The 27,442-nt window shown below is 39.4% G+C and overlaps 1 protein-coding gene across 1 annotated transcript; it reads left to right on the top strand.

The window, feature by feature from the left end:
• Positions 1 to 21,142: 21,142 nt before the first annotated feature.
• On the top strand, positions 21,143 to 24,965 carry LOC145098038 (elongation factor 1-delta, putative (DUF936)). Its single transcript, XM_079035723.1, has 4 exons — positions 21,143 to 22,059; positions 23,342 to 23,602; positions 23,702 to 23,793; positions 23,933 to 24,965. Exons 1-4 carry the CDS (start codon positions 21,406 to 21,408, stop codon positions 24,588 to 24,590), a joined length of 1,665 nt encoding a protein of 554 aa, XP_078891849.1. The 5' UTR covers positions 21,143 to 21,405; the 3' UTR covers positions 24,591 to 24,965.
• Positions 24,966 to 27,442: the final 2,477 nt, after the last annotated feature.

Genomic DNA, 27,442 nt, shown 5'->3' with positions numbered 1-27,442 from the left:
TGCCTTCGTGTCAAATTTATTTTTGACATCATAAATATCCAAATTTTTTTAATTTGCTTCTGATCTTAATTCTTTGACACAATGCACACACAAAATCTTTGAGGTTCTGAGTAATACCAACTTAGGCTGACGATTTCAAAACTCTGGCAAATGGCTTTACTTCGAAACCCAAAAGTAAAAGAGCCTAACCTCCATCCGAAGGGTTCTGACGGTTACAATTCCATTGGGTCAATAAATACAGGCTGTTTGAGGAGACGTTTTGTATTCCTTTCGGTTTTCAAGGCGATGTGACAGTTACTTTTTGAAGCATGTTAACTTTATCATCATCATGATGCACTTTTCTCAGTGTCACATCAGCATGCATTCAATGCACATCTCGCTTTGATTTCAAATTTCAGAGTCACATATAAAAGGGGATACAAGGGGTATTAATCAGTTTACGCTTTCTTCATCTCAAATACTCTCTTCAAATCAAATTCTCTCTGTTCATCATCTTCTTTAAAACCCTAAAAATGGGGAATGTTGAAAATGTTACGGCTGAACCTTCACACACCACAAATGATGTTACTTCGTTGCCAATCATGAAAATCCAAGGAACTAATTATCAGGTGGAATCTAATGTGTCATTGTATCCGGAAGAACTTAAGATGCTGATCGTTGCTCTGCAAAACTCCGTCCTGTCAAAAGCAATGTTCAACTCTTTTTTTGTTCCTCTCTCCTGGTTATCACAAGCAGGATCAACCGCCACATATTCAAAGGGATTGGATGCAATTACATTTAACCTAATCAATGACAAAAAGGTTAGATTGACCCAAAATCTTTTTTTGTAAAACTCTCGATATCCCAAATTCTCCACCATATGTGTCTTTCACATTTCCACAAATAGTCCATATGTTAAATGAAATGGGACATCAACCACAGTTAACCAAAATCAGTGATTTCAAGAAATCGGGTCTTCCCGATGTATGGAATTTTCTTTTTGGAATTTTTCTCCGTTGCTTGACTGGCAGAACGGTGGGTCTTGATAAGGGAAGAATGGAGGTATACGCCATGGTAGCAAGACCGTATTATAATCTTCAAGCGGACTATTCAACTCAATTGTGGAAGGAATTTCAAAAGAGTATCGAGAACACGAATGCTATTCAGGGCATTTCGTGTACTAGGTACTGGAGCTTGATTTTACAATATTTCTATGATAAAGAAGGGATCTTAGCACCAGCTGATGAGGAGAAAGCTATCTTTCACACATATCATTGTTCAAAGGATGAAACGAATGATTTGGATGAGTTTCCGTTTGCAGCTCGTATTCCCGATGCGGTGCTAAAGAGAATTGATCCTTCGAATCCAGTTTTGGTTTCTTACTTAGCAACTATCGATACTTCTATGGAAACCGGGATTCTTCTACCACAGAAATCTGAGAAGAAATCAAAGAAAACAAAGAAAACTGATGTTGGATCTTCGGATATCAAAGTCAAGCCCTCAAAGAAAACGAAGCAGCTTCCTGTGATTGAACCTAAGCCAATTCAGCTAGAGCCTATTATTCCTGATACCTAGGTCACTGAAACAAAAGTAATTCCTTCGAAGACTGGTGTATTCAGACGCATTAAGATGAAGTACAAGAACAGGCGAAGGTCATCAGGTACGAAGGAGGTTCGTAAACCACAAGTTTCTCATCAAGGGGTGATTTTTCGGGAAGTTCCTGCTCCTGTTTCTCCATCAACAAAGAAGAGAATGGTTGTTGACATGGCCAAACATATTTCTCAGAAGAAGAGGAAAAAGTTGATTATTTCTTCTGATTCAACAGCTGATGACACAGAAGTTATTCCTGAGATTCCCGAAGCAGATCTTATTCTTGACTCTTTTAAAGTTGATACTTCAGTGACACAACCACCCGAAGTTTCGATAGCCAAGACAGTTACTGTGGAGGCTCAAACTTCATACATCACTGTAAACATATCTGATATGGATACAAATGTCATCGTGGGTGAGGATACTTCGAATACTGCAGCTCAAGGTATCACTTCGACTATTGTTTCAGATTCTTTCATTTCGCTACCTCCGTAGATTACTCCTATTGTTCCAACAACATCTACCACAGATTCCACCACATTTACTCATATTATTTCACATCCCTTCACCACTCTCTTTTCTTCACAATCTATTGATCCACCAACCACTACCTCTCCATTGAAAGATTCCTTCGTAGAAACTGAAATTGAATCCGAAGGGTTTGGAGGCACTTTTGACAACCTTGTGTTTGAAGAAGAGGAAACTAATTTCCTGGACCATATGCTAATGACGATGAAACAATTTAAGATTTTGAATACAAAGCTTAACTCCATTATTCAATCTCAAGTTGACATTGGGGGAGGTCATGTTGTGTCAAGCCTGGAAATTGATGGAATGTTGTCCTTACTCGAAGGAAGGTTGACTACCAAAGTTTCCGCAATGATTAAAGAATTTGAGTCCAGGTTGATGGAAAAGATTGATCTGTCTTATCAAAACAATGAGTCAAGGATAACTTCTGTGAAGTCTGATTTCTCATCAAATTTAAAAGATTTAAAGGTGGTAGCCAAAGAACAACATGTGCTCTTCGTTCCAAACATGAAAAAGTGAGAACGTAGTGATAAGCTAATTGAAATAACCGAAATCCATCATATTTTAAGATCACCACTTAATAATCACCAAATCAAATTAAAACTTATACTGCTTAAAGTTCTCGGGTTATAAAACAAACCAAACTAAGAGTGTTTAAGCCAACTTACTTGTAGATTTAATGCCTTTCGACTTTGTCTGACTGTCAGACTTGGTCAATGACATTGGCTTAGGAATGAGTCAACAAGATTATCTTTCGATACGACATATTAACTATGATGTCTTTATATTTGACTCACTATCAAATGTGTTGGTATTTACTGAGTATGTGTAATGTGAGCTTGTATGACTTGGGATCCATACTCGAGGTAAGTTCACCCAAAGTCACAAGAAATTTCATAAGGAGCATCAATGATTGAATTTCAACAAAGATGTCACTAATGAATCTCTTTCAACTATATTGTCCACTTTGCAATTTAACAAACTGAAATATACTCTAAGTATGTTAAATCTACTATGGTGTATTACCCGGTACTCTTTCAAGCTAATATATCACCAGTCAGTAAAAGCATGAATTTTGACTACGAACGGAATTGCCTTTATTAGTGCGGAACTTCTCATCAATGTAACTCTTACAATGATCTCTTCTATACTATCAAGATCATCTCTTATGTCCTCCAAGGACACTTAAGAATGTTCTTGATCTTGATTCGTTCATTCTCATCAAATTGATCTAATCAAACTTGTCATGCACAAGGCATACGATTCATCAGATCTTGTACATGTCATGGCATATATGATCGATCCCATAGTAGAAGCATGTGGGACACGACTCATAACCTCTAGTAGAACTAGGACATTAGCATCGCTCAATGTCATGCCCTATTTCATGTACTTTGGCTTAATCAAACGAATCACTTTGATCTATCTCCAAAGACCCTTATTATGTACGTGTTTTGTATCTCCCATGTATATCATAGAAAAGAAATTCCCATACCAAGCCAAGCTTTTACACTTTCTAAGTTAGAATATAGTTTCCTATGAATCATACATTATCTATGTACAATACAAGGATGACTATAGTGCTCCCACTAGCACTGACATATATATCGCTTATCTAAGTTTCTCGAAATTCAAACTCCTTGAAAATTATCATTGAAACAAAGAATCCAATTACTCCCACTGAGTTCGACATGTATATGGCTTATCTTTATTTCTTAAAATTCAAACTCTTTGAACTTTCTCATTGAAATAATGATCTATATTGTGAGATGCTTATTTCGGTCCATAAATGAACTTGTTAAGCTTACACATCCTTCATAACCTATCTTGGTTTGATTATGTGTTTGTTCCTATCCATGATTGTCTCTACTTGAAGATCCACTTGCACCTAAGGGTTAAGGTCAGGTGCTTGATCTACCAAGTTTTCACATACATAGACTGAATCTCGCACTCCATGTCCTCCTTCCATATTGTAGCCTTTAGGGCCTACCATAGCTTCCGATAGCTGGTATACTCTGATTTCTCCATACCAGTGACTCATTTACCTTATCAATATAAACTCTTATATAAATAGGTTCATGTTCATGATGTCTTCTATCAGATCTAAAAGGAAAAATGGAAATATGTCAGTTTCCTTAATAGCTCTTTCAAATCCAAATTGACTGTTATGTCCAACTTTAGGCTCTTCGTTGGTTGACTCTCGAATCTTATCAAGAGCAATGTGGCTCCCACTAGCTCTTTTGGAAATCAACTCCCTCTCTTGGAAGACTAACCTTCGAGCAACATACACTTTCTTCTCAGATGGGTTTTTAAACAATTATCCAAAATTCTTGATGCGCTCTCCAACGAGTTAACACATCTCTATTTAAAGTTCTAGATTGTCAAGCACTTCACGACGAGTGTAGGCCTCATAATCGTAGAATTCCATATATGGTAGTGAGGATAGAATCCCATTTCACATATCATAAAGTGTTTCAAGAACCTACTTAGTTGGCACAAGACCAAAGGACTTCTTGTAACACTATTCATGGTACAATCCACAAATTGTTAGAAAACATAGCGCGACTCATCTAGCAAAAAATTAATTAATGATTTGTTTCTCTATCCAACTAACACTTCCTAGTGGTAGTGTTTTGGGCGGAGATAGATCGTGAAACTCTTTCACAATCACTTAGATGATCGATAAGGTTTTGGACTGAGATACTCACTATGAGTGTCTCATCCTATTGCCCAGTTGATTCTTCACTTTATGAGAGCTCTGAACATCTGAAAGGTTCCAGAATCACATTCATACGAAGTTGGTCTTACCACGTATCGTGGTTGATCTGAACTGTTAATTAGTGCAAACTAATTCCAACAGATATTGATATGTTCATCATCTATCTTGATAAACAAGATTTACATTTATCATAAGACTGGAGGTCAAATGATAACCAAAATCCGATCCAACTGGACACTTGGTAATGCATTTCTCATTTATGTATCCAAGACTATGATTCCACAAATACATTTCACCCACACCTTTGGATGTCTTTGAATAAGTACATATTGTGATTAATCTGAACGATCCATTCACAATTATACACCTTATTCAAATATTTTAATCAACTTTGAACTATTGTTACTATACTAGCTTCATAGATTTCATGACTTTCTTTTAACATGTTAGAATGAACTATCTCATGAATCATAGTACAAACAATTTCAAATATAATGCCATAGACTAAACATTCGAAAAGAGTTGTCTTTTGATCCTATGAATGTAGCAAGGGCTTGGCATTCATGATCAAATTACCTTCTCCATGTTTTAGTCTTCTTAATTCATTTTAGTCACTGCACATTCTTGCAAATGTCAGTACTTAATCCTTAGTAAAACACTCAAGGTTTAGAAGCAATGTTTTGATGGCATTATAAATCCATATATTTGATTGAACACCAAACATCGGAGAACTAGTTATCTTTTGATCCTATGGAAAGTAGCATGGGCCCGTGATCCACAATCAAATTTAACTTCTTCATGTTCCAATGCTTTCACCTCAAATATACATTTAGGCAAGTTTGCTTTCTTAGTCCTTTTCTCGTTATGGAAATGAATTGCTGTCAGAACATGTCTCATAATAAGCCTTCCTTTGTCTTAGGTATTTGGGCCTAGATTAGATATACTAATCGCCTTTTAAACCATAGGCAATTGGCTTTCTTCTTCTTGATACTTCTACTCATGATAGCAAAATATGGGAGTGTTTTGAAGTATGAGTTTCTATCATTGGCCTTGTTAGTTCCAAAAGGAAACCTCAACATGTTACACAACTCCTTAATGGATATTCCAAGTTGTTCATATCAAAATCAAATTGAATTGATTATATGTACATATCAGCTAGATGACTAACCCTAGTAAACTTCTAACTCAAGGAAGTTCCATTTTACTTCAATATGTCAATTTACAACGTATATTTGAAAATTGCTCTTTCTAACAATTTAGAATGCAATGTTTGAAGTAACCTAGGAAGAGCTTTAACAAAGGAATGATCTTTCCTTTCGTTTATGAGAACTATTCCCACACTACGAATTGACAAGATTGATCATCCTTATAGCTAATCCTCTCAAAGGTTTATAGCAGTAGATGTTAGTGGATAAGATTATAGACATCATTCAATAAAATTCCATTAGAGTTTGTTTTACTTATCCTTAGAAAATAATCACCCAAATTAAAATTATTTTAGAAGGCTAGGATCCATATTTGGCTCCATGATGTGTAAAGGGATGCCGTAAACACACCATGAAGTTATTTAGGTAGGTAAAACCCTTTGCCAATTTCGCTCACTACGAAATTCCTAGATCTTTGAGATTCATTGACTATCAATGGCAGGTTAATCTCGGATTATGTCCATCTCAAATTCAATGACGTGGTCACCGCGGATCACAGAACAGATGGTGTGTTGGGTAGCGTAGGACTTATTTTGTATTGCGTCATTGGGCTCGGTTTATAGTCCAATGTTTTGCACTCCGGTTTGGGCCTGTCCAACCGTGAGCATGTAGGGTTTACTATATAATAATGTGCTTGCATGCATATTAGGTTAACGATCTAGAAGACGATAGTATTACGATAACATTACATATTTCTTTATCGTTCTTGTAAACCCTTTAATCCTCTACAGTTGATGTTCTTTATCGAGCTCTTCTGAGGATTGTTTTATAATCATTCGACATTGTTCGATCCATTCTTGAGTTGTTTACTGTTTTCGTGTTCTTGCTGTTTACTCTTTATTTTACATGTTTAAGATCTAATCGATCTTCAAGTTAGTTTTTAACTTATCAATTGGTATCAGAGCAGGAGGCTGTGTAATCGATACACTTCTTTTCTGTGAAAAAGGTTTCGATTAGGGTTATTCCGCAATTACTGATATTTATTGAGCCGTCATCTCATTATTGACATATCTCGATATTTATTGTTTTGCCCTAATTTGATTTATTACAAGTCTGATCTTTGAACAGGTTATTCGATCATTATGGACGAGTCGCAATCGAATCCCATCAATATTTCGAACAGCATTGGATCAACAACGAAGATTCCCATCCTGTACACCCATGATTATGAAGTCTGGGCGCATCACTTTGAAGATTATGTTATAGGATCTGAGGATAATGGATACCTCATCTGGGAAGCAATCATTAATGGACCATTTTCTCATTCTGCAACTTCAAGGATTATTAAAACTCAAAAGGAGTATAACGATCTTCTGAAAGATGTTAAAGATATTGCGCAAGATGAAAAAGATTAATTTCAGTGCAATATCAAGGCATTAAGATTGATCAGATTCGCCCTTCAATCCGACACTTTCAGGCTGGTAAGTTCATGCACGACGGCAAAAGAAATATGGGACAGGTTACGTGAACTATACTCTACAGACGAAGATCTAGAACATTCCATTCAAACATTACTCTTGTTTGAGTTTGGTGAATTCAGGCAAGGAACTGAAGAAACCATGACCCAAACGTTTGATCGCTTCAATCATCTTCTTAGCAAGATGATCAAACATGACATCGAAAGGAAGCTTATTGAGCAGAAGGTTACGTTCTTAAATGGTCTAAGATCAGAGTGGAGAGCAGTCGTGTCCACAGTTAAAGCCCACGAGCAATTTAAATCATATTCCTTGGCGAAACTGGTGGGCATTCTCAAATCTCAGGAGAAGATTGTGTTGCAGGAAAAGAATGTGGTTTCAAGCCTAGGTTCGTTGGCTCTTCTGTCCAAAAGTAAGGCTATGATGGAGGACGAAGACCTCAACTTGGAAGATTATGACCTCACGTCTGAGGATTATGCTATGATGGTATCTAACCCCAAGAGGTTCATCAAGAAGAGATTTCCCTCCAACAAAAATCGAAACTGGCAGGGGAGTTATAGTTCTGAAAAGATTAAAGATGAACCGAAGGTTGAAGAGTCTAAGAAGGAACCGAAGGCAGAAGGTGATTCTGGAGTAAGCTGTTACTATTGTGGTGGAAAGAACCACTATGCAAAGGATTGTGTCCTTAAAAAGATGGCTGAAAAGGATGAGGAAGCTTTGCTGCAGAAAAAGCTTGATGAGATAAGAAAGAAGAAATCTATCGTTAACCCTTCTATGAACGCTCTAATTGTGCAGGGTTCGGTTGCTGATCACGAGTTTGGTGGCGTGGAGGTTTGGTCAACCGACTCTGAAGACGATGAAGTGAAGAAGCCTTCTCATGGAAAGGCCTGTGTGGCTAAAGAAGAAAGCAGTGGAGGAAGGTGCTTGATGGTGTCCGACGTATCTCAGATGAGGGGATACAACACTGATGGTGGGAGTAATGAACCGAAGGAACAACAAGATATGTGCTTTACAGCTAAGCCGCTCAGCGTGCAGTTTAATGAGCTCAACGAACTGATCAAGAAGGTACAATCCATCTTTGTCTCATTTAAAGTCCCACAAAGCTCATATGAAAAAGAACTAAAAAGTGTTAGTTCAAGAATCTCTCATTTAGATAGTAGTTTAACTCAAACTCGAGTCACCAATTCTAACCTAACTGACCAATTAAGCAGGGTGTCTTCGAAGAGTGAGGAACGGCACATGTGGATCGAACTAAAGGAGTCGGAATTAATCAAAACAAAAGATGAAAACATTTATTTACAAAGAGACAATTTAAAGTTGTTGAAACAGCGAAATGTTTTTTGTTTGATTGCCAAACGTCTTTACACTAATATTACTCAGCTTCATTTGGATTGTGAAATAGGACAAAAGATTCATCGCATGATTTTACCCTTTCTTGAGTTTAAGGAGGATGAAATTGATGCTGAAGCGTATAATTATGAGAGTGTTATTTCATCTGAGGACGTTAATCCGACGTACATGTATGGAATGGACAAAATAGAATCTTTCATTAAATCCAAGGACCATAAGGACATGCTTAAAAACCTTTTGGATGAAAATGATAAACTGAAACTGAGAACCGAAACCATACAAAAATTTGATTCTTTAAACGCCAACTTGAGCTCAAAAAATAAAATTGATGTTGAAAATGCATCTGAGCTTAATGAGGACGATAATATGAGTGAAATTTATGTAGAGGATACGGTTGATTGTTCAGAATTTGTAAAAAGCGAACCTGAAAACCGCAATCAGGTAGCGTAGGACTTATTTTGTATTGCGTCATTGGTCTCGGTTTATAGTCCAATGTTTTGCACTCCGGTTTGGGCCTGTCCAACCGTGAGCATGTAGGGTTTACTATATAATAATGTGCTTGCATGCATATTAGATTAACGATCTAGAAGACGATAGTATTACGATAACATTACAGATTTCTTTATCGTTCTTGTAAACCCTTTAATCCTCTACAGTTGATGTTCTTTATCGAGCTCTTCTGAGGATTGTTTTATAATCATTCGACATTGTTCGATCCATTCTTGAGTTGTTTACTGTTTTCGTGTTCTTGCTGTTTACTCTTTATTTTACGTGTTTAAGATCTAATCGATCTTCAAGTTAGTTTTTAACTTATCATGGTGATTTGACCATACAAAATCGCGTGGTCCCCGACTCAAGTTACGTTTGAGATTTGCGAGTTCCACATCATTCTCTACCTATACTCTCAAATTGACGTGTCGGTTAACCACACGAGCTCCATCAACAAGTTATAAAGAGAATGTGCAACTTTTATGGATAACATAAGATTCACATTAAGTAGATTGAGAATTAACCTTGAAAAATCGCATGGTCCCAGGCTCAAGTTACGCTTGAGATTCACGAGTTCCATATCATTCTCAACTATATTCTAGATTTATGTGCCGGTTAACCACACGAGCTCCACCAACAGAATATAAAGAGAAAGTGCAATTTTCATGGATAATATAATCTCACATTCTATTAATAAAACGGGATTTTTTTTATACTTCTATTTATAATACTTTTAGATTGACCATTATCACTATCAAACCCTTTTGGTAACTCCATTCTCACAATGCAATAGGGCGGTGAGGGTGGTAAGCGCGAAGCGTATTAAAAACCGACCTTATTAGGAATCGAAGAGACCTCCTTAAACCCTTACATTAGAACGGGTGAGCCTAGTCGAGGTAGACTGACAATGTCAATATTTAAACACACGAGAGCGCATGTTGTAACTTTCTTATACATATAATAGTCACAATTCTAATATATCTAAATACACAGGGTAAATTTAAAACTCTTTAAATTTTGTTGTGTATTATTAATTCTAATTAATTGCAAGGACGCAATGTAACAATTAATAAATCATAAGGGTGTAATATTCAAATTTATAAATCTCTATTATAAAAATATTAAATATTTAAATTCACTATATAAATAAAAGATAAATATTCAAATTCAAATAAACACATTTAAATAATATATATAAATTATCAAATAAATATTCAAATTCAAAGAAACATATTTAAATAATATTTATTCATTATCAAATAATATTCAAATTCAAATAAACACATTTAAATAATATTTATCAATTTTCCAGATTCAAAAAAAATTTAAATTAGGTATTTATCCATGTTTATCAAAGCTACATATTCGAAAAATGGCAAAAAATCCGAAACCCTAATTCTGTCGAGCTCACGTCGTGAACTTCTAGTTCACGTCGTGAGCTGCGACTAAGGTTTTAACACATTACGAAATTTTCAATTATTCTTCTTTCATTCAGTTTCAAACAAGTTTTTACAGAAAACATGGATCTAAGGTGAAAGTAACCATGAACCAATGTCTCTGATACCACTGTTGGGTTTTCTACGCATCAAATACACTCTAAAACTAGGCAGCGGAAAAATCGAAACAACGCGATACCTAAGTGTACATGTAACCTATGGATCTATGGCTTCATACTAATTACATCAACCCTAGAAAACTAAATCATAAGTAAGAAAACATACCTCTTATGTATCCCTTGATCTCCATGCTTGAGATCTTGAAGCTCCATGAAGTTGCTTGGATGAAAGGACCCAAACCAGAATCCCTCTAATGGTATCACACCAAATGACACCAAAGAGTAGAATAAAAATAACTAGGATAAGGGTCAATTTCACAAACCCAAAGGGGTTAGAAAGCATCCCTAACAGGGGGAAGAAGAAGGGTTGGCAAAACTTCAAGCCAATGTGCAAGCAGGAATGAAATCCCTACGGCCCTATTTATAGCCTTGGATGCCTCTTAGGGTTTTGTACTCCTTTCCATGTGGGGTGGGAGCATAACCACGAAATTTCACTCTTTTCCCATGTGGGATGGAGTGAATTTCATCCAACCCTAATTCCATAAGATTCTGGAACATTCATGATTAACCAACCATCGATTAATGAACATTCAACCCTTTAATTAATTAAACTGTTAATTAATTCCCATAATATATTTCCAATTAGTTTCTAGTTAATTATTACCTATAATAATTAATAAACTAATTTCTCCTTTATTTATTCTACTCAATTTGGGTCTTGAGGGTAACCCAAAAGGACCCTGATATTATTAGAAATACGACCAACAGTGTAACAGCTTGGAATTCAAGGTATTGTTATATTTATGATTTTGGGTGTTTTAAGAGGGGACTCGGCGAGTTGGAGCTCAGACTCGCCGAGTAGGATCGCAGATCTGGTCGCGGGTTCGCGACTAGACTCGACGAGTCCGGATATGGACTCGGCGAGTCCGTGCTGTTTAGCAAAACCCTAACCGTCCAGGTTTGGGACATATATCAGGGGCCTTATGGCCGTCATTGTTCACCCTAGTCCTTTGAGAGAAATCCTAATTCGATTGTGAGCATCTGGAGCAAGGTAGAAGACCATTATTGATCTTGGAAGTGTTATTGTGCAAGGAGGAGGAGGCTTGGTTAAGAGAACAACAGGAGAAGCAATATTCTGAGGGTTGGGGACACAGAGCAACGTTATTCAGGTAATATTTTCGAGTTGTTCCCTTCTATGTTGATGTGTATATGGATTTAGGGTTTATGGAACCCTTTTGTGGTTAGATTGAGTGCTTCCTTAGTCCCCCAAGCGATTGGAACCCTATATTGGGACCCTTGGAAGTCCAGAATGTCCCATGCCTGAGCTTTTCGGGAATCAATGGAGGTTTTGGATTGGAATCCTTATGCCTTAGGTCAAAATGTGAATTATAAGTCATGGGGTGTATTATGAGCACCGAAATAAGGACTTTACGTGATGAACCAGTCTAGGAAGGTCAGACCTATGAATTGCCGGAGCAGATCTGACCTTAGAAAGCAGTTTGAGCGGTTGCATGGCATGGACTCGCCGAGTCCGATGAACAGACTCGACGAGTAGCTTGAAGATGCCCTTGGACTCGGCGAGTTGTATGAACAACTCGGCGAGTAGGTTGAAGATAGCCATAGACTCGGCGAGTCTGTTCTTGGACTCGGCGAGTCTTGTCGAAGAGTCCTGATATTCTAGGGTTGAGTCGAGAATCGGTGATTCAAGGGATGACTCGGTGAGTTGAGGGCGAGTGGACTCAGAGTTGTTGAACTCGGCGAGTCTCGGGGTGACTCGGCGAGTTAGATCGCGGATTGAGTGAAGTTCTGAGTATGGGGACTCGGCGAGTCATAGGGTTGACTCGGCGAGTAGGGTCAGTCAGGGGTTGACTTTGACCTTGTCTTTGACCAAGGGTTGACCAGTGGTTCCAGGGGTATTTTGGTAATTGTTGTTTATTGTTTGAGTTCAGTGCATTGGTGGCTGTCTAGAGGTGGAGATCGTATCAGTGATCGGAGCAGCTTGAGCTATCTGTTCAGTCGGCAGTTTCGAGGTGAGTTATCCTCACTATATCGCTAGGGTTTATGGCACCAAGGCCAACCTTTTTATCGGATGGAAATCCGGGTAGTTGTCAGTTGTTATGATATGGGCCGGAAGGCGTTATATGTTGTGGGCCGGAAGGCATTACATGTTGTGGGCCGGAAGGCATTGCTATGTGGACCGGAAGGTCATGGCCTGGAAAGGCGTATGTGTGCATTTAGTATGTTGACTGATTCGTAGGGTGATGTTATGCTAGTGACCGGCTAGACCGGTATCTTGAATATAGTAATGCTATGTTATGTGGTCTGTTGATCAATTGCTGACTGTGAACTGTTATATGATTATGTGTTATGCGTATGATTGCTAGACCTGGGGTGTGACCCGGTATGCAGGGTCGTTCTATGTCCTGTTAGGTTATGTATGCTTTTATGCTGATATGTATGCTTATTATGCTGTGGGCCGGAAGGCAATATGTTATGGGCCGGAAGGTAATATGTTATGGGCCGGAAGGCAATATGTTATGGGCCGGAAGGCATTGCGTTATGGGCCGGAAGGCGATATGTTTTGGACCGGAAGGTCATGGCCTGGAAAGGCGTATATGTGGTTGGTATTTTGGGGGTATCTCACTAAGCTTTCGGGCTTACAGTTGTGGTTTTATGTTTTCAGGTTCTCAGGAGTCTGTGACAAGGCAAAGGCGTGATCGTACCGTTCCTCGCGTTGATGTTTTATGATATGAACCTGGGAAAATACTCTGTTAAATAATGTATTGAAAACCTTTTTGTAACAACGTTATTTAAATGAGTGGTTTTTGAAAAGTTTTAATTGTTTTGAAATTTTGGTCATTACAAGTTGGTATCAGAGCCTTGGTTTGAGTGAATTGGGGGAACATTCGTGTGACTCCAGTCTCAAATCGAGGAGGATTTTAAAAAAGAGGAAATTTAAAATGGTTTTCAAATTAAGTAAAGGGAGGGCGCGGAGGTACGATCAGCCGGAGCCAGTAAGTAACCCCAAGATACCATACATGATATTTGTTTTATTTGAGCTTGATAGAACAGCATGCTAGAGTTAGGCTAGGGATCTTCAGGAATTCATGATAATGCTGCCTGATTTGTGATGCATGTAGCCTAGGGTCCCTTATGGGAGATTCTCAGTGTTCCTCTAGTGGTGAGGGTTGATAGTTGTTATGCATGTTCTCTAGGGTATTGTGGTAGTACTTCATACAAATATGGGTAGGTGTGGAAGGTAGTATGGGCCCATACTACTGAAAGCACAGGACCCATACGCGTATCAGGGAGACCATGATCTCTAGGGTTGGGTTGCGAGAGTTGGATCCCAGGATTGTGGGGAGTGTCTGAGATTGGTATGGTGTCTTCGGTATGGAGATTTCGAGGCATGATGATAGTGGATCCAGATCAGGATCGGGAGCTGGAGAGCGAGTTCCGGGTGGATCGGTGTCGTCTGAGGTTATCGATCAGACAAGCACGAGCGAGTTGGATGCGAGGATTCGCGAGATCCTACGTGATGGGGTTGCTGCATTGTTCCGGGCTGAGTTGCCGGAATTATTGGGTCGATCAAGACCGCCATGATTGAGTATTTTGATGAGCGATATGCGGCTCTCGCAGAGACGGCTGCCGCGACGGCTACAGCGGCTGTAGCAGCGGCAAGGGGAGGAGCTAGTCGGGGTTTTCAGTATCGGGACTTCTATTATACGAAGCCTCCCACATTCGATGGACTTCAGGACCCGATTGTTGCTATGAGATGGTTATCAGACGTGGAGGGGTGTTTCTCCACGAGTTTATGCCCTGCTGATCAGAGGGTGAGGTGTGCTCTGAACCTATTGAGGCTCGGGGCGAAGGATTGGTGGAGATTGACCACGGGGTCATATTTCGATGCGCAGAGGGCTGCGGTTTCATGGGATCAGTTCAGAGAGATGTTCAGTACTCGCTATGTTCCGCGGGATGAGAGGGAGAGATTGGCTCGGGAGTCGGCGACTGAGATCACCAGGATGTGTATTGAGAGGGCGATGTTTTGCCCTGAGTTCGCTTCGGAGCAGGCTCAGATGTCCCGATATCTGAGTACGCCCAAGGGGGATATCAGACAGTTCGTGTCTGCGCAGAGGTGCGAGACCTTGTTGGAGTTACAGGAGGCCGCCATGCGGCGTGAGTTAGAGGTTGAGTTGCAGTTGCGTGAGCTGAGGCAGGCTCCGATGCAGTCGCAGCCGGCGCCCAAACGGTCCAGGACCGTTGATGTTAGAGTGGGGGATCGGAGCGGCCACACCTGTGGGAAGTGTGGGAGGGGTCACACCAGAGTTTGTTGGTCCGGTGGTGCATGCCGCAAGTGCGGAAAGGAGGGGCACTATGCGCGGGATTGTCGGCAGTCAGTGCCGATTCGGGATTTGAGGATTTGTTATCGTTGTCGGCAGGTTGGACATTTGAGGGTCAACTGTCCACAGCTTTCTGCAGGACCGGTGCAGGCTCTAGCACTGGCCACCTTGAGGAGTTCAGGAGGAGGACAGGATGGAGCGGAGCCCCAAGGGCTCAGGGTCGTGCTTATCAGCTTGCGGCAGAGGGAGTCGGAGCAGTGCCGGAGGTAGCTGCGGGTATGTTGCTTTCTTGATGTCTTGTTATCTTGCGTTTATTGTGGCGTATTGTTTGTGCTGGTATCTTGTGTGGATTTCGATGCGGTATTCGTTGTTTCGCGGGTTTGGCATGGTTATGGATTTGTGTTTCGGGCTTTCGTTTTGGTATCCGTTGTTCCCTGAGGGTTTGATATGATTATAGTTTGGTGTTTTGTGCTATCGCTGGTTATCGTTCGTGAGGGTTATTAGTGGAGATGCAGCATTGGGTTGAGTGTCGGGTAGCATCTACAATCGTGGAATGGATAATTAGAGATTGGATTCTTTTGAGCGGATTGATCAGTGAGGAGATGTGTTTTGCTGAGGGTTGTTTATGCTTGTGGGAAGCAGCCAGTGTGTAAGTGTTCTCTTTGTGTAGGGTTGTTTTGGAAGGTCGTTGTTGGCGACTGGTGGTTGTTAGTCAGTGCTTTAAGTGGGGGAGAATTGGAGAATTCTCCGGGAGATCGATGAGTATGTGAGGGTGCTTAGCTGTTGGGATTCAGCAGTGTTCTGTCAGCTCAGAGTATAGGCTGACAAGAGCGAGTGTCGGGTATGCGGGGCGGGATACAGACCTAGGGCATTTGATTGTGGAGGCTTGGGAGCAGGCCGGGATCAAGTTTGAGTAGGTAACCGGGGTTACGTGATCAGAGTATTTGTATGCTTGATGTACGTGATGGGTTGTACTGCATTAATCCCACGGGATTTATGTTGTGCATGTTTCTAGAGTTGGAACCGGAAGGTTCCCAGAGTTAGAACCTGAGGGTTCGCAGAGTTTGGGTGTACGGACCCACAGAGATATAGCCTCGAGTGGCTAATATGTGTTATGTGAGTCGGTCCAGTCATGCTGGAGACTCTGCTGGTATTGTTGGATCAGTTTGAGATTGCGGATTGTGTATGTTGCAGTGTGTTTGCAATGGAAGGTCTGGCCCCGGGTAGCGATCTTGTTTAGTTGAGGTAGTGCATGGGCTTGAGAGTCCCTGCGAGGAGAGTCAGAATAAGTGTATTGGATGGATAGCGGACACGCTAAGGGTGGTGTAGCATCGGGCAAACACCATGGCATTTGTCGGAGTGACATTGTAGCCGGGTGGATTCCTTGGTAAAGGAAGAGAGAAAGGTAAGAGGTGTGTAACTCCGAGAGGGAGTACAAGTCCACGGAAGTGAAAGTGGCAGAGCAGAGTTATGTTAGAGCAATTCGAGTATGGTTAGTGAGCAGCGTGTTTGCGGCAGTGGATTAGAAGCTCATCCGGTTTGGAATGACCGTTGAGGTCGCGGAGGGAAATCCGCAAGTGTAGAGCCAAAAGGCTCGGAAGGGATGTAGAGAGAGAGAGAGTCTTGAACTCTCAGTGTGATTCTGATCAGGGTATGGGGTGTATATTAGTGATTCATTCTGGGAGATGTTTGAGGATATTATCAGTGCGTCAGGTTTTCCCAACCTGAGGGTGTAGGAGCTAGTACAACATGAGTATGCGGTTGCAAGAGGGGAACTCGTGAGAGTTGCTCTGAGATTGAGGATGGGTCATTCCGTCGTCGCGGAATGGATAGAGTGGAACTCGGATTGGGGATTCGATGGTTCAGGGTTTTCTAGCTCTTATGGGTCGAGTGATCGTTGCGATTTAGAGCAGAGTTGCATCTTGGGTAATTCTCGGTTATTGAGAGTGATGATCAGGGGTACAGTCGATGCCCGGTTCGAGATGGTGATCAGGACACCGTGAAGGAGGGGAATGTATGTTCGAGTTTCGATATTTATGCCTTGAGAGACCTGGGCCGGTTAAGGCCCGGTGGACCGTTGTGGGAATATCCTTGGAGTTGAGTTGCTGTAGGCTTCGAGGGCGAAGCCTAATATAAGTGGGGGAGAATTGTAACAGCCTAGAATTCCAGGTATTGTTATATTTATGATTTTGGGTGTTTTAAGAGGGGACTCGGCGAGTTGGAGCTCAGACTCGCCGAGTAGGATCGCAGATCTGGTCGCGGGTTCGCGACTGGACTCGACGAGTCCGAATATGGACTCGGCGAGTCCGCGCTGTTTAGCGAAACCCTAACCGTCCAGGTTTGGGACATATATCAGGGGCCTTATGGCCGTCATTGTTCACCCTAGTCCTTTGAGAGAAACCCTAATTCGATTGTGAGCATCTGGAGCAAGGTAGAAGACCATTATTAATCTTGGAAGTGTTATTGTGCAAGGAGGAGGAGGCTTGGTTAAGAGAACAACAGGAGAAGCAATATTCTGAGGGTTGGGGACACAGAGCAACGTTATTCAGGTAATATTTTCGAGTTGTTCCCTTCTATGTTGATGTGTATATGGATTTAGGGTTTATGGAACCCTTTTGTGGCTAGATTGAGTGCTTCCTTAGTCCCCCAAGCGATTGGAACCCTATATTGGGACCCTTGGAAGTCCAGAATGTCCCATGCCTGAGCTTTTCGGGAATCAATGGAGGTTTTGGATTGGAATCCTTATGCCTTAGGTCAAAATGTGAATTATGAGTCATGGGGTATATTATGAGCACCGAAATAAGGACTTTACGTGATGAACCAGTCTAGGAAGGTCAGACCTATGAATTGTCGGAGCAGATCTGACCTTAGAAAGCAGTTTGAGCGGTTGCATGGCATGGACTCGCCGAGTCCGATGAACAGACTCGGCGAGTAGCTTGAAGATGCCCTTGGACTCGGCGAGTTGTATGAACAACTCGGCGAGTAGGTTGAAGATAGCCATAGACTCGGCGAGTCTGTTCTTGGACTCGGCGAGTCTTGTCGAAGAGTCCCGATATTCTAGGGTTGAGTCGAGAATCGGTGAGTCAAGGGATGACTCGGTGAGTTGAGGGCGAGTGGACTCAGAGTTGTTGAACTCGGCGAGTCTCGGGGTGACTCGGCGAGTTAGATCGCGGATTGAGTGAAGTTCTGAGTATGGGGACTCGGCGAGTCATAGGGTTGACTCGGCGAGTAGGGTCAGTCAGGGGTTGACTTTGACCTTGTCTTTGACCAAGGGTTGACCAGTGGTTCCAGGGGTATTTTGGTAATTGTTGTTTATTGTTTGAGTTCAGTGCATTGGTGGCTGTCCAGAGGTGGAGATCGTATCAGTGATCGGAGCAGCTTGAGCTATCTGTTCAGTCGGCAGTTTCGAGGTGAGTTATCCTCACTATATCGCTAGGGTTTATGGCACCAAGGCCAACCTTTTTATCGGATGGAAATCCGGGTAGTTGTCAGTTGTTATGATACGGGCCGGAAGGCGTTATATGTTGTGGGCCGGAAGGCATTACATGTTGTGGGCCGGAAGGCATTGCTATGTGGACCGGAAGGTCATGGCCTGGAAAGGCGTATGTGTGCATTTAGTATGTTGACTGATTCGTAGGGTGATGTTATGCTAGTGACCGGCTAGACCGGTATCTTGAATAGAGTAATGCTATGTTATGTGGTCTGTTGATCAATTGCTGACTGTGAACTGTTATATGATTATGTGTTATGCGTATGATTGCTAGACCTGGGGTGTGACCCGGTATGCAGGGTCGTTCTATGTCCTGTTAGGTTATGTATGCTTTTATGCTGATATGTATGCTTATTATGCTGTGGGCCGGAAGGCAATATGTTATGGGCCGGAAGGTAATATGTTATGGGCCGGAAGACAATATGTTATGGGCCGGAAGGCATTGCGTTATGGGCCGGAAGGCGATATGTTTTGGACCGGAAGGTCATGGCCTGGAAAGGCGTATATGTGGTTGGTATTTTTGGGGTATCTCACTAAGCTTTCGGGCTTACAGTTGTGGTTTTATGTTTTCAGGTTCTCAGGAGTCTGTGACAAGGCAAAGGCGTGATCGTACCGTTCCTCACGTTGATGTTTTATGATATGAACCTGGGAAAATACTCTGTTAAATAATGTATTGAAAACCTTTTTGTAACAACGTTATTAAAATGAATGGTTTTTGAAAAGTTTTAATTGTTTTGAAATTTTGGTCGTTACAAACAGTTAATGACCTTGGACACTATTCCAACATATTTGTTCTTCCCATCTTAGTCTTGGAAATGGAAATGGAAAATAATCTAACGAAATGATAAAATGAAAAAAATAACATTTATGTTATGTATGAGTATGCTTTATGGTATGAATGAAAGGATTTTTTCTCAAAAATGATTGAAATGTTTTATGGTCTGAAACCATGTAGCTCACGAGACATTTTTCGTTTACATATCTCTTTTGATGTCATGTATCACATGTTACACTTAAGAAGAAAGATGATAGATGGAAGTAGAAGTTATGAGATAGAGAGCAGAGTGGAACTTGTTAAGTTCTTTAATTATAATGTTTAATGGTAACACCTAATATTTTAATTGTAATGTTTTTATGGGACCATTTTTTTTTAAATGTGGGTTAACACTCGATATGATTTTTATAACCATAACATTTAAAGAGTTTTAAAAAGTAAAAAAAAAAAAAAAACTTGGGGTGTTACACTCATATTCTCTACCTCTTCCTATATAACGAACTCCTATCTCTGCTTCACTGCCGCTAAATATGTACTCCCATTCCAATAAAAATAGAACATATACTCCTAATACTCAAAATTGACTTTTAACTTAAGTTATATTGAATATTTTTGGTCTAAGGATGCCCTTTTATTGTTAGAAATGTTGATAAAGTGCATAAAACTCGAAGGCATGAAATCTATGTTACTTTCTTTTAAAGTGTTAACTATTTGGTGATCGAATTAACCTTATAAACTCGGTTCCAAGTAGTCTACCTCTTTACTTCTTCTCAATATTTAAAGCTCTATAAAAAAAGTAATTGAGGATCTTGAAAGAATGAGACTAAACTTTCTTTGGTGCTGGAAAAGGCAGTCAAGCTGAGTTGGATGAACTTTCCATGGTGTACATCGGATTTATAGAGGCTTGTGCTTCCATATGACGGGGATAAATGAGATTGAGCCGCCGATACCTCTGGTTCCTTTTCAGCGAGTTCTGCGCAAGCTTTGGGAGTCAAAAGTCTTTGCTCAGGTCCCTACAAACATTTTTAGAATAATTGAACCCTATCAAAATCAATTTTGTTTTGGGGTGGAGGGCATATCAAAACCGCATACTTACCAAGTTGGAACTCGCTAAAAGAGGGATAGTTGTGGATTTTAGCCTTTTTAGTTCTTATAATCTTGTACGTGAATCTACAAAGAACATGTTCGTGACTTGTGTCTGGGCTCAAGAGGTTTGGAAGCTTATTGGATCTTGATGTTATAGATTTGTCCATTATCATATATTTGAAACAATTTCTCTCGACTATGCACCCAAGCTTTCAATCACCATTGCAACGCAAATTGGCCTATAGTCTATTTGTGGCTTGTCTTTAGTTCATATAAAACATTAGGAATGACAAGGTATTCAATAATGTTTCCTTATGGCCCTCCTATTCTTTTTATGGATTAAGAATACAAGTGGAAAGTGATTTCTTTGTCGATATCTTTCAATCGACATATTTGGTGTAATTTTCCTTTTGCATGTTGTTAACTTTTTCAATAAAATATTACACGGTTCAAACAAAAAAACATAAAGAACAAAAAATATATTCCTACATTTTATATTTAACAAATTAACAATATTATTAATCATACTTTTAGTTTGTTTTATGTTAGGAGTCCAGATGTAATTTTTGGATTTTACTAGTTTGTAAAAAGGATCATCTTCTGTTCATTCTTGTCGTCATTAGCTTTTGATGTTGCACATGGCCATGGCCATGGATGCCTGAGCCTCCTCTTCTCTCATTTGTTTAAAACCCACTGCAAAATCCTGTCACCCTCCGCTGTCGCAGCCGGCCTCGCAATTCGACACCTGCCCCAAATGTCGATGTCACTTTGAGATTCGTTTCCCACCCTTCGCTCTCTTCCCTAGATAATAACAAATCTCTCTTCCACATCCACACTCCATCTCTCTCCCATTTTGCCATGGTGTCCTCGATTCTCTCATTTTCATGGCGTCTCTTACACCTGGGGTTCTATCCAAGCTCCTCCAAAACCTAGACAACCCAACCGCCAAAGTCGCCGGAGACCACCGCTCTCCTCTCCTCCAAGTCATCGGGATTGTTCCGAAGGATGACGTTTTCGATTTCGATAGGAAAAACAAAGGGTTTTATCTGAGAGTCTCGGATTCCATTCACTCAGCTTACGTTTCTGTAGCGGAGGCTGATGTTGATTTGATTCTGGGAGATAAGATCCAACTAGGTCAGTTCATACATGTCACTCGCCTCGATTTTGGCTCCCCTGTTCCGGTTCTTCGCGGCCTTAAACCGGTTCCTAAACGGCGTCCATGCGTCGGCGACCCGAAGGACCTGATCTCGAGTGATTCGTTAGTGATTCGGAGTAACAGTCGGGTTGATTTCTCTAAGAAGAAGAAAGAGGGAAAAGTGAAGGAGAGTAATAGTAATTCATCCAGAAGGCTTTCATTGGTAAATGTGAAGACTCGTGATGAACCGGAAACGAGAAGGTTGAGTTTGGATTACTCGTCGAGGAAGTCTTGGGACCGGAGTCCGGCGCCGGCGAGTAAACACCGCCGGTCTGGTTCAGATTCTAATGGCGGGTTGGGTACAAAATTCACAGAGCCTTCGTCTCCACTCAGTTCTACTCCGGTATATCTCAACTTTCTTTCACCATTATCATTACACTCAAATCCTGCATTAAATACTTGTACATTGTATAGGACACTGCTTTGCAACTTGTACATTTCATGATGCCTTCGGATTAATGACTATATCATTAGCCTTTAAAATGACCATTGCAATAAAGTTCTGAACAGTGAACCTTAATTTCTTGAAATTGCCATTAATGTCGACTTTTCTTGGTTTACTTTACTTTATTGCTCTTTGATGTTGAGATTCATGTGGTTTTCTTATCTATTTTTAGATGTTTTTCAGCAACATTAAATTTTGTAACTTATGTTTGTTGATTTTTAGATATGTGTAAAGCAATACGAAAAGAAAGAGAAAATCACATGGAAGCATGAAAAGGAAATTTGTTTAATCTTACAAGTTTACAATATGCATTAGCAAAATGACATTGTATAAGTTTACAAATGATAATCAAGTAAAGAACTTGCTTTTTCGGTTTTGTTTTTATTTATTTGGTTTTATATTTTGGGGTTTCTGTGAAATCCTATGAAATTACAATATAACCCATATTTGTTTATTGAACTTTTAATGTCAAATATTTTTCAAAAAACAATTATGATTTAAATTTAATTAGGTTTTTATTTCCTAAAAATAAGTCGATAATCTTTCTATATTATTTTACTTTTAATGAGTTTTTATTATATTTAACCTTTTATTTTTATAAAAAAAATGGAATTTAATAATTTATCAAGTAGAGTTAAAGACCATACATTTTACTATTGTAAGGTTAATCTTATTAAAAAAACTTGTATTTTCTATTTTTCCGGATTAAATCCTCTAACTTTATTTTTTTTCCTTGAAGTATTTTTCAAAATTTTCCAAAAAAAAAAACCCTCAACTTTGTCTTTTTTTTTTTTTTTTTTATTTGGAAAAAAGCCCTCAACCTTCAAACTGGTTTTGAAGAAACCCTCAATTTTTTTACTTTTTTTCCAAAAAACCCCTCACATTTTTCAAGTTTTTTTGGGAAAAAAAATGACTAAAGGGCCGGATCGAAAAAATAAAAAAATACATTGTCTTTTTTACAAAAAATAAAGTTCGAAGTTTTAATCCGAAAAAACAAACAAAATATAAACAAAATATAAGGTCTTTTATATATTAACGGTTTCTTACCTACCGACCTTAAAATTACCTTAAAATTACTTAATTTGATTCAAAATTCAAAATGCACACATCTTTTTTTAAAACATATAATTTAAAATGTATTAATTACATTTCGAGCTACAATATATATATTTTTTTTCAGGTACGTTCGGGTAAGAAAGCTTCTTCAGTGAAGGATTTACCTCTAAAACCACCAAATTTAAATCTACCACCTCTTAGAAACAAAAACATAATAGTCTCCGAAAAATTAATAAACAAACCAATTAAAAAAGACTTGAAAACATCATTCGATTCCATTCCAACACCAATCCATCTCACCAAAATCCCAATCAATGCTAAAACGGCGTCGGATTCAAAAGTTTCATGGGATTCCGTTTCACCCACAATCCGTGAACTCGGAAAGGTGTTTAAATTTTTTTATTTTATTATTGATTTTTATTTTATTTCTTTTTCGTGATTTTGATGTGCTAATAATATTTATTTGAAATGTGACATTTCTTAGGATCTTATTGGACGTAGGAATTTAGGATTTTCGTATGCGGTAAATGCGTTAGAAGAAACTTCGGTCATAGAGAACATCCTTCAATGCATGAGGTACAAGTTTCGCAAATATAAAAATTTGATATGATTAGTTATTTTTCTTATTGTATAAAATGACACTAGGAATGAACATTCGTTTAATTCGTTACGTAACAATTAATTTGTTATTTATTTATTTTTATTTTTTATTCAGTGAATTTGCAGAAATATGTGAACTTGCTGAGACCTCTACAAATCCCCTCGAACAATTCTTGAACTTCTATCAGAAGCTTCAAACCTCATCTGCCATGGTCAACGCCTTAATTGACTCAAACTCAACTCTCCATAAATCAAAAAGTCAAGCTTCATTGTGGGTACAAGCAGCTTTACAAACTAACCTTGCAAAGTTTACTTTGTTCACAATGGAAGAAAATCAAAAGATTCCACAAACCGAGCGAAATTACCATATTGTCCTTGACACCGAGAAAATTCAAGTGGAAAACCGGTTACCCGAAAACAAGAAAAGCCCGAGAACAAACGAACCGGTTGCTTCTAGAACACGGTGTGTTGGCCCTACCGTGAAAAAAGAAAGGGTAGAATTGTCAAATGGAAGTAGTCGATTAAATGAAACGGCGAGCTTAGGTGAAAAACTACTTTTGGCATCGAGGAAATGGTTTTTGAATTACTTGGAAGTTTCTTTAAACAAGGGGTTTAAATTGACGAAAGGAGAAGAGTCGGGGGTTGCAATTTGTCTTTTGGGACAACTCAAAAGGGTTAATCAATGGCTCGATGATTCGGTTATTGGGGACGAAAAGGTGGAAAATTTGAGGAAGAAATTATATACTTTTTTGCTTGAGCATGTTCGGAAGTAGATTTTGCTAAAAAAAGTTATTCTTCCAGGACCCTGTGGACCATATATTGTCAGTATCATGAGAGATGTAAATCAGATGTTATCTGGTAGTTTAGGTCAAAAACAAATGACTAATGACTAAAGATGTGAAAGTGTAGGTGGCTCTAACTAAAACTAATGGAAGATGGAGAAAGATATGTAGGAGAAATTAATTAAGGTAGCTTTTAATTTTTATTTTGAGCAAAATGTATGACATAACTTGCTACTACTTTAATTTGACCACTAGAATGGGGAAGAAAATGATGCATTTAGTTTGGTTTAGAAGCTTTTTGTGTTTATGTATGATTCAAGCTTTTGGTTGAATACCCGTTATTTAATGGCGATTTCTTTGTGGAAAGTTCAAATGGTGAATTCTATAGGGTTGGATTGAAGAAATAGCATTGTACTTTTGTTGAGGTATTTATTATAACATTTTTTTTAAATAAAAAAACTAGACAAAATTACAAAAATGATTAGTGTGGTTGTCAAAAATATGTGACTTTGGTTTAAAAAAGTTTGATAGTACATTAGTTGTCCAATTTTGGATATCTCATTTGCTTTTGGTCCTTATGCTTGTCATTTTTTTTTGTGGTTTAGTCCATACCCTACTTTAAATGACGAAAATACCCTTAAATATATATTTTTTAAATTTCTTTTAATTAGTTTATTATTATTTAATTAAAAAACCAAAAAAAAACCCACTTACCCACCCCACCCCTCCTAATTTCTTTTTAATATTTGGAACCACCATCCGGTCACCACCACCGTCGGACCGCCAACCTTTTCACCGGAACACCACCATTCTCCTTTTACACCTACTATATCACCTTCACTGGAACCTCCATAAACCGCCCTTATACCGCCACTAACAGCCACCAAAATCACACCAAGATCCAAAAATCGAAAATGGTTCTATAAATCAAATTATCAATCGAAATTGGAGGAATGGAGAAGTAGGGAGGGAGTGGAGGTGGGTTAATCGGTGTTTGGATGAACATGATTGGTTCTGGTGGTAGGTTTATTTTGAAAGGAGAACCAGATGAGTAGTGGTGGTTTTTCATAGCAATGGTGGCGGTGGTGGTTGATGAGATTCGTCGCCCCTCTACGCCACCGACGTTCGTCTCCCTAACTTTGTTTATGCATAAAAATCCAACCCCCACTCCCTTATTGAGTTACCGTATTCCCCACATCACCTTAACCCTAAAACCTACAATTGCACCACCATCATCAACCTTGCTCCACCATCTCATCAGTCGAGATCCAACACCAATGTGACTGTCTACCATCTTCACACTTCATCATCATCATCTCTTTCAGATAACAACACAACTGGTTATGAAGGGTAGATCGATTTCCCCATAAACTGGAACCTAAGGGTTATGCGGAAGAGTACTCGAAAATGGAGGACTGAAATTCGAGTTTGGAGGCGCCGATGATGGTCACAAGGTACTCTAACTTGACCACCAGTTCTGTTGTTTAGGGATTGTAGACCTTAGCTCCGTTGACAACAAAATATATGACAGATGTAATGGGGGAAAACCACATGAGAGATAGAATAGGGTGAAAGATCAGATAGCGATGATATCAATGGTTTCCGGTGAGATATGCAGTTGTTGGCTGTTGTTCTAGACAGAGGTGTCACACCCCCGAACCAGACGGCGGAAACGTTCGAGGGCTGTTGTGACTCAATTGAATACCATTACATTGAATATACATGAAACATAACATCATTCATCACCATGCATTGAGATAGTACAACTGGTAGTGTTTACATTTAGTACATTGTTTTAAACATTACATTCTCAAAAGTAAATTGTTCGATAATAGTTAAACAAACAACAAGACATCACTGAGTGCATTTTTCCCCTCGGTTTACCTGTTACTTGAGAATACAAGTATTTTGAAAAACGTCAACATATGAAATGTTGGTGAGTTCATAAGCAGTGTTTGAAAAATAATGTTTTGTATTGTTTTGAAAACCACCAGAAAATCCGATATTTTCTGAAAAGAGTATCGTAAAAAAAGTGTGAAGATCCGTAAGTATGCTTGTTTGTTTCTATAAATGTAAAAAAGAATTTGTTATACTTGGTATGCATCTCGTAGTTGTATGTATTGAAAAACCCTAGGAAAACCCGATGTTTTCCTAATACTTTGAATTACGCTTTCCGTATAGTTGTTGTACCATTGCGACATGTGAAGTCAATGATTCCAAGTGACATTGAATTAAAATGTGCATTGTGAATTGTTATAAACACGCGTTAATAAAAATGACTAGTTTACAACTATACTAACGATCCCTTAGGCGTCGTCCGTACTATTCACTTAATCCAACCACCCTGACTTCTCGTAGCCCCACAACCGAGGAAAAAAGAGGGCATGAAGACCTCAATAATTCCATTAGTGGTTCAAGGCTATAGTGAATGCGAAAGGCCCTTGGCCCGACCCGCATTTTGTGAATTCTCGACTTTACTAGCAGTACCAAAGGACCCTTGGGGCCCAATAGCACAAAAGCCATTGAAAGTCCTTTTACACGGAGTTAGGTCATGTAAGACCCAACAACATGTAAGTAAGTTGTCTTCGGGCCTAAAGATTAGGACATTGGGCTAGCTAGGCCCAACAAGCAAGATTTGACACTTTTGGGCCCAAAGATGGTGTATCGACGTCTGTGTATTCCCACGTATGTGTTGAATTCCCGAAATTTCCGCGTGTGTATTGAATATCGTCGTGTTAGTAGTTTCGGATTCGTTATTGATTCGAGACCGAATCAATTCGTTTGGCAATGATTTTGGTGTTGATGGTGTATTAAGTTTTGTCGGTAGTCGCGGTACCAGTATT

The sequence above is a fragment of the Lactuca serriola genome, chromosome 1, assembly GCF_051521515.1.
Source record: "Lactuca serriola cultivar US96UC23 chromosome 1, Lser_US96UC23_V15, whole genome shotgun sequence".
Lineage (NCBI taxonomy): Eukaryota > Viridiplantae > Streptophyta > Magnoliopsida > Asterales > Asteraceae > Lactuca > Lactuca serriola.
The sequence above is the reverse complement of the archived record's forward strand: the minus strand, read 5'-3'. Positions and strand labels throughout refer to the sequence as shown.

Excerpts from the sequence above, each read along its gene's own strand:
- LOC145098038 (XM_079035723.1), top strand. The coding sequence starts at position 21,406 with ATGGCGTCTCTTACACCTGGGGTTCTATCCAAGCTCCTCCAAAACCTA. Across the intron at positions 23,603-23,701 it reads CAATCCGTGAACTCGGAAAG|GATCTTATTGGACGTAGGAA; the intron begins GTGTTTAAATTT and ends GACATTTCTTAG. Across the intron at positions 23,794-23,932 it reads AACATCCTTCAATGCATGAG|TGAATTTGCAGAAATATGTG; the intron begins GTACAAGTTTCG and ends TTTTTTATTCAG.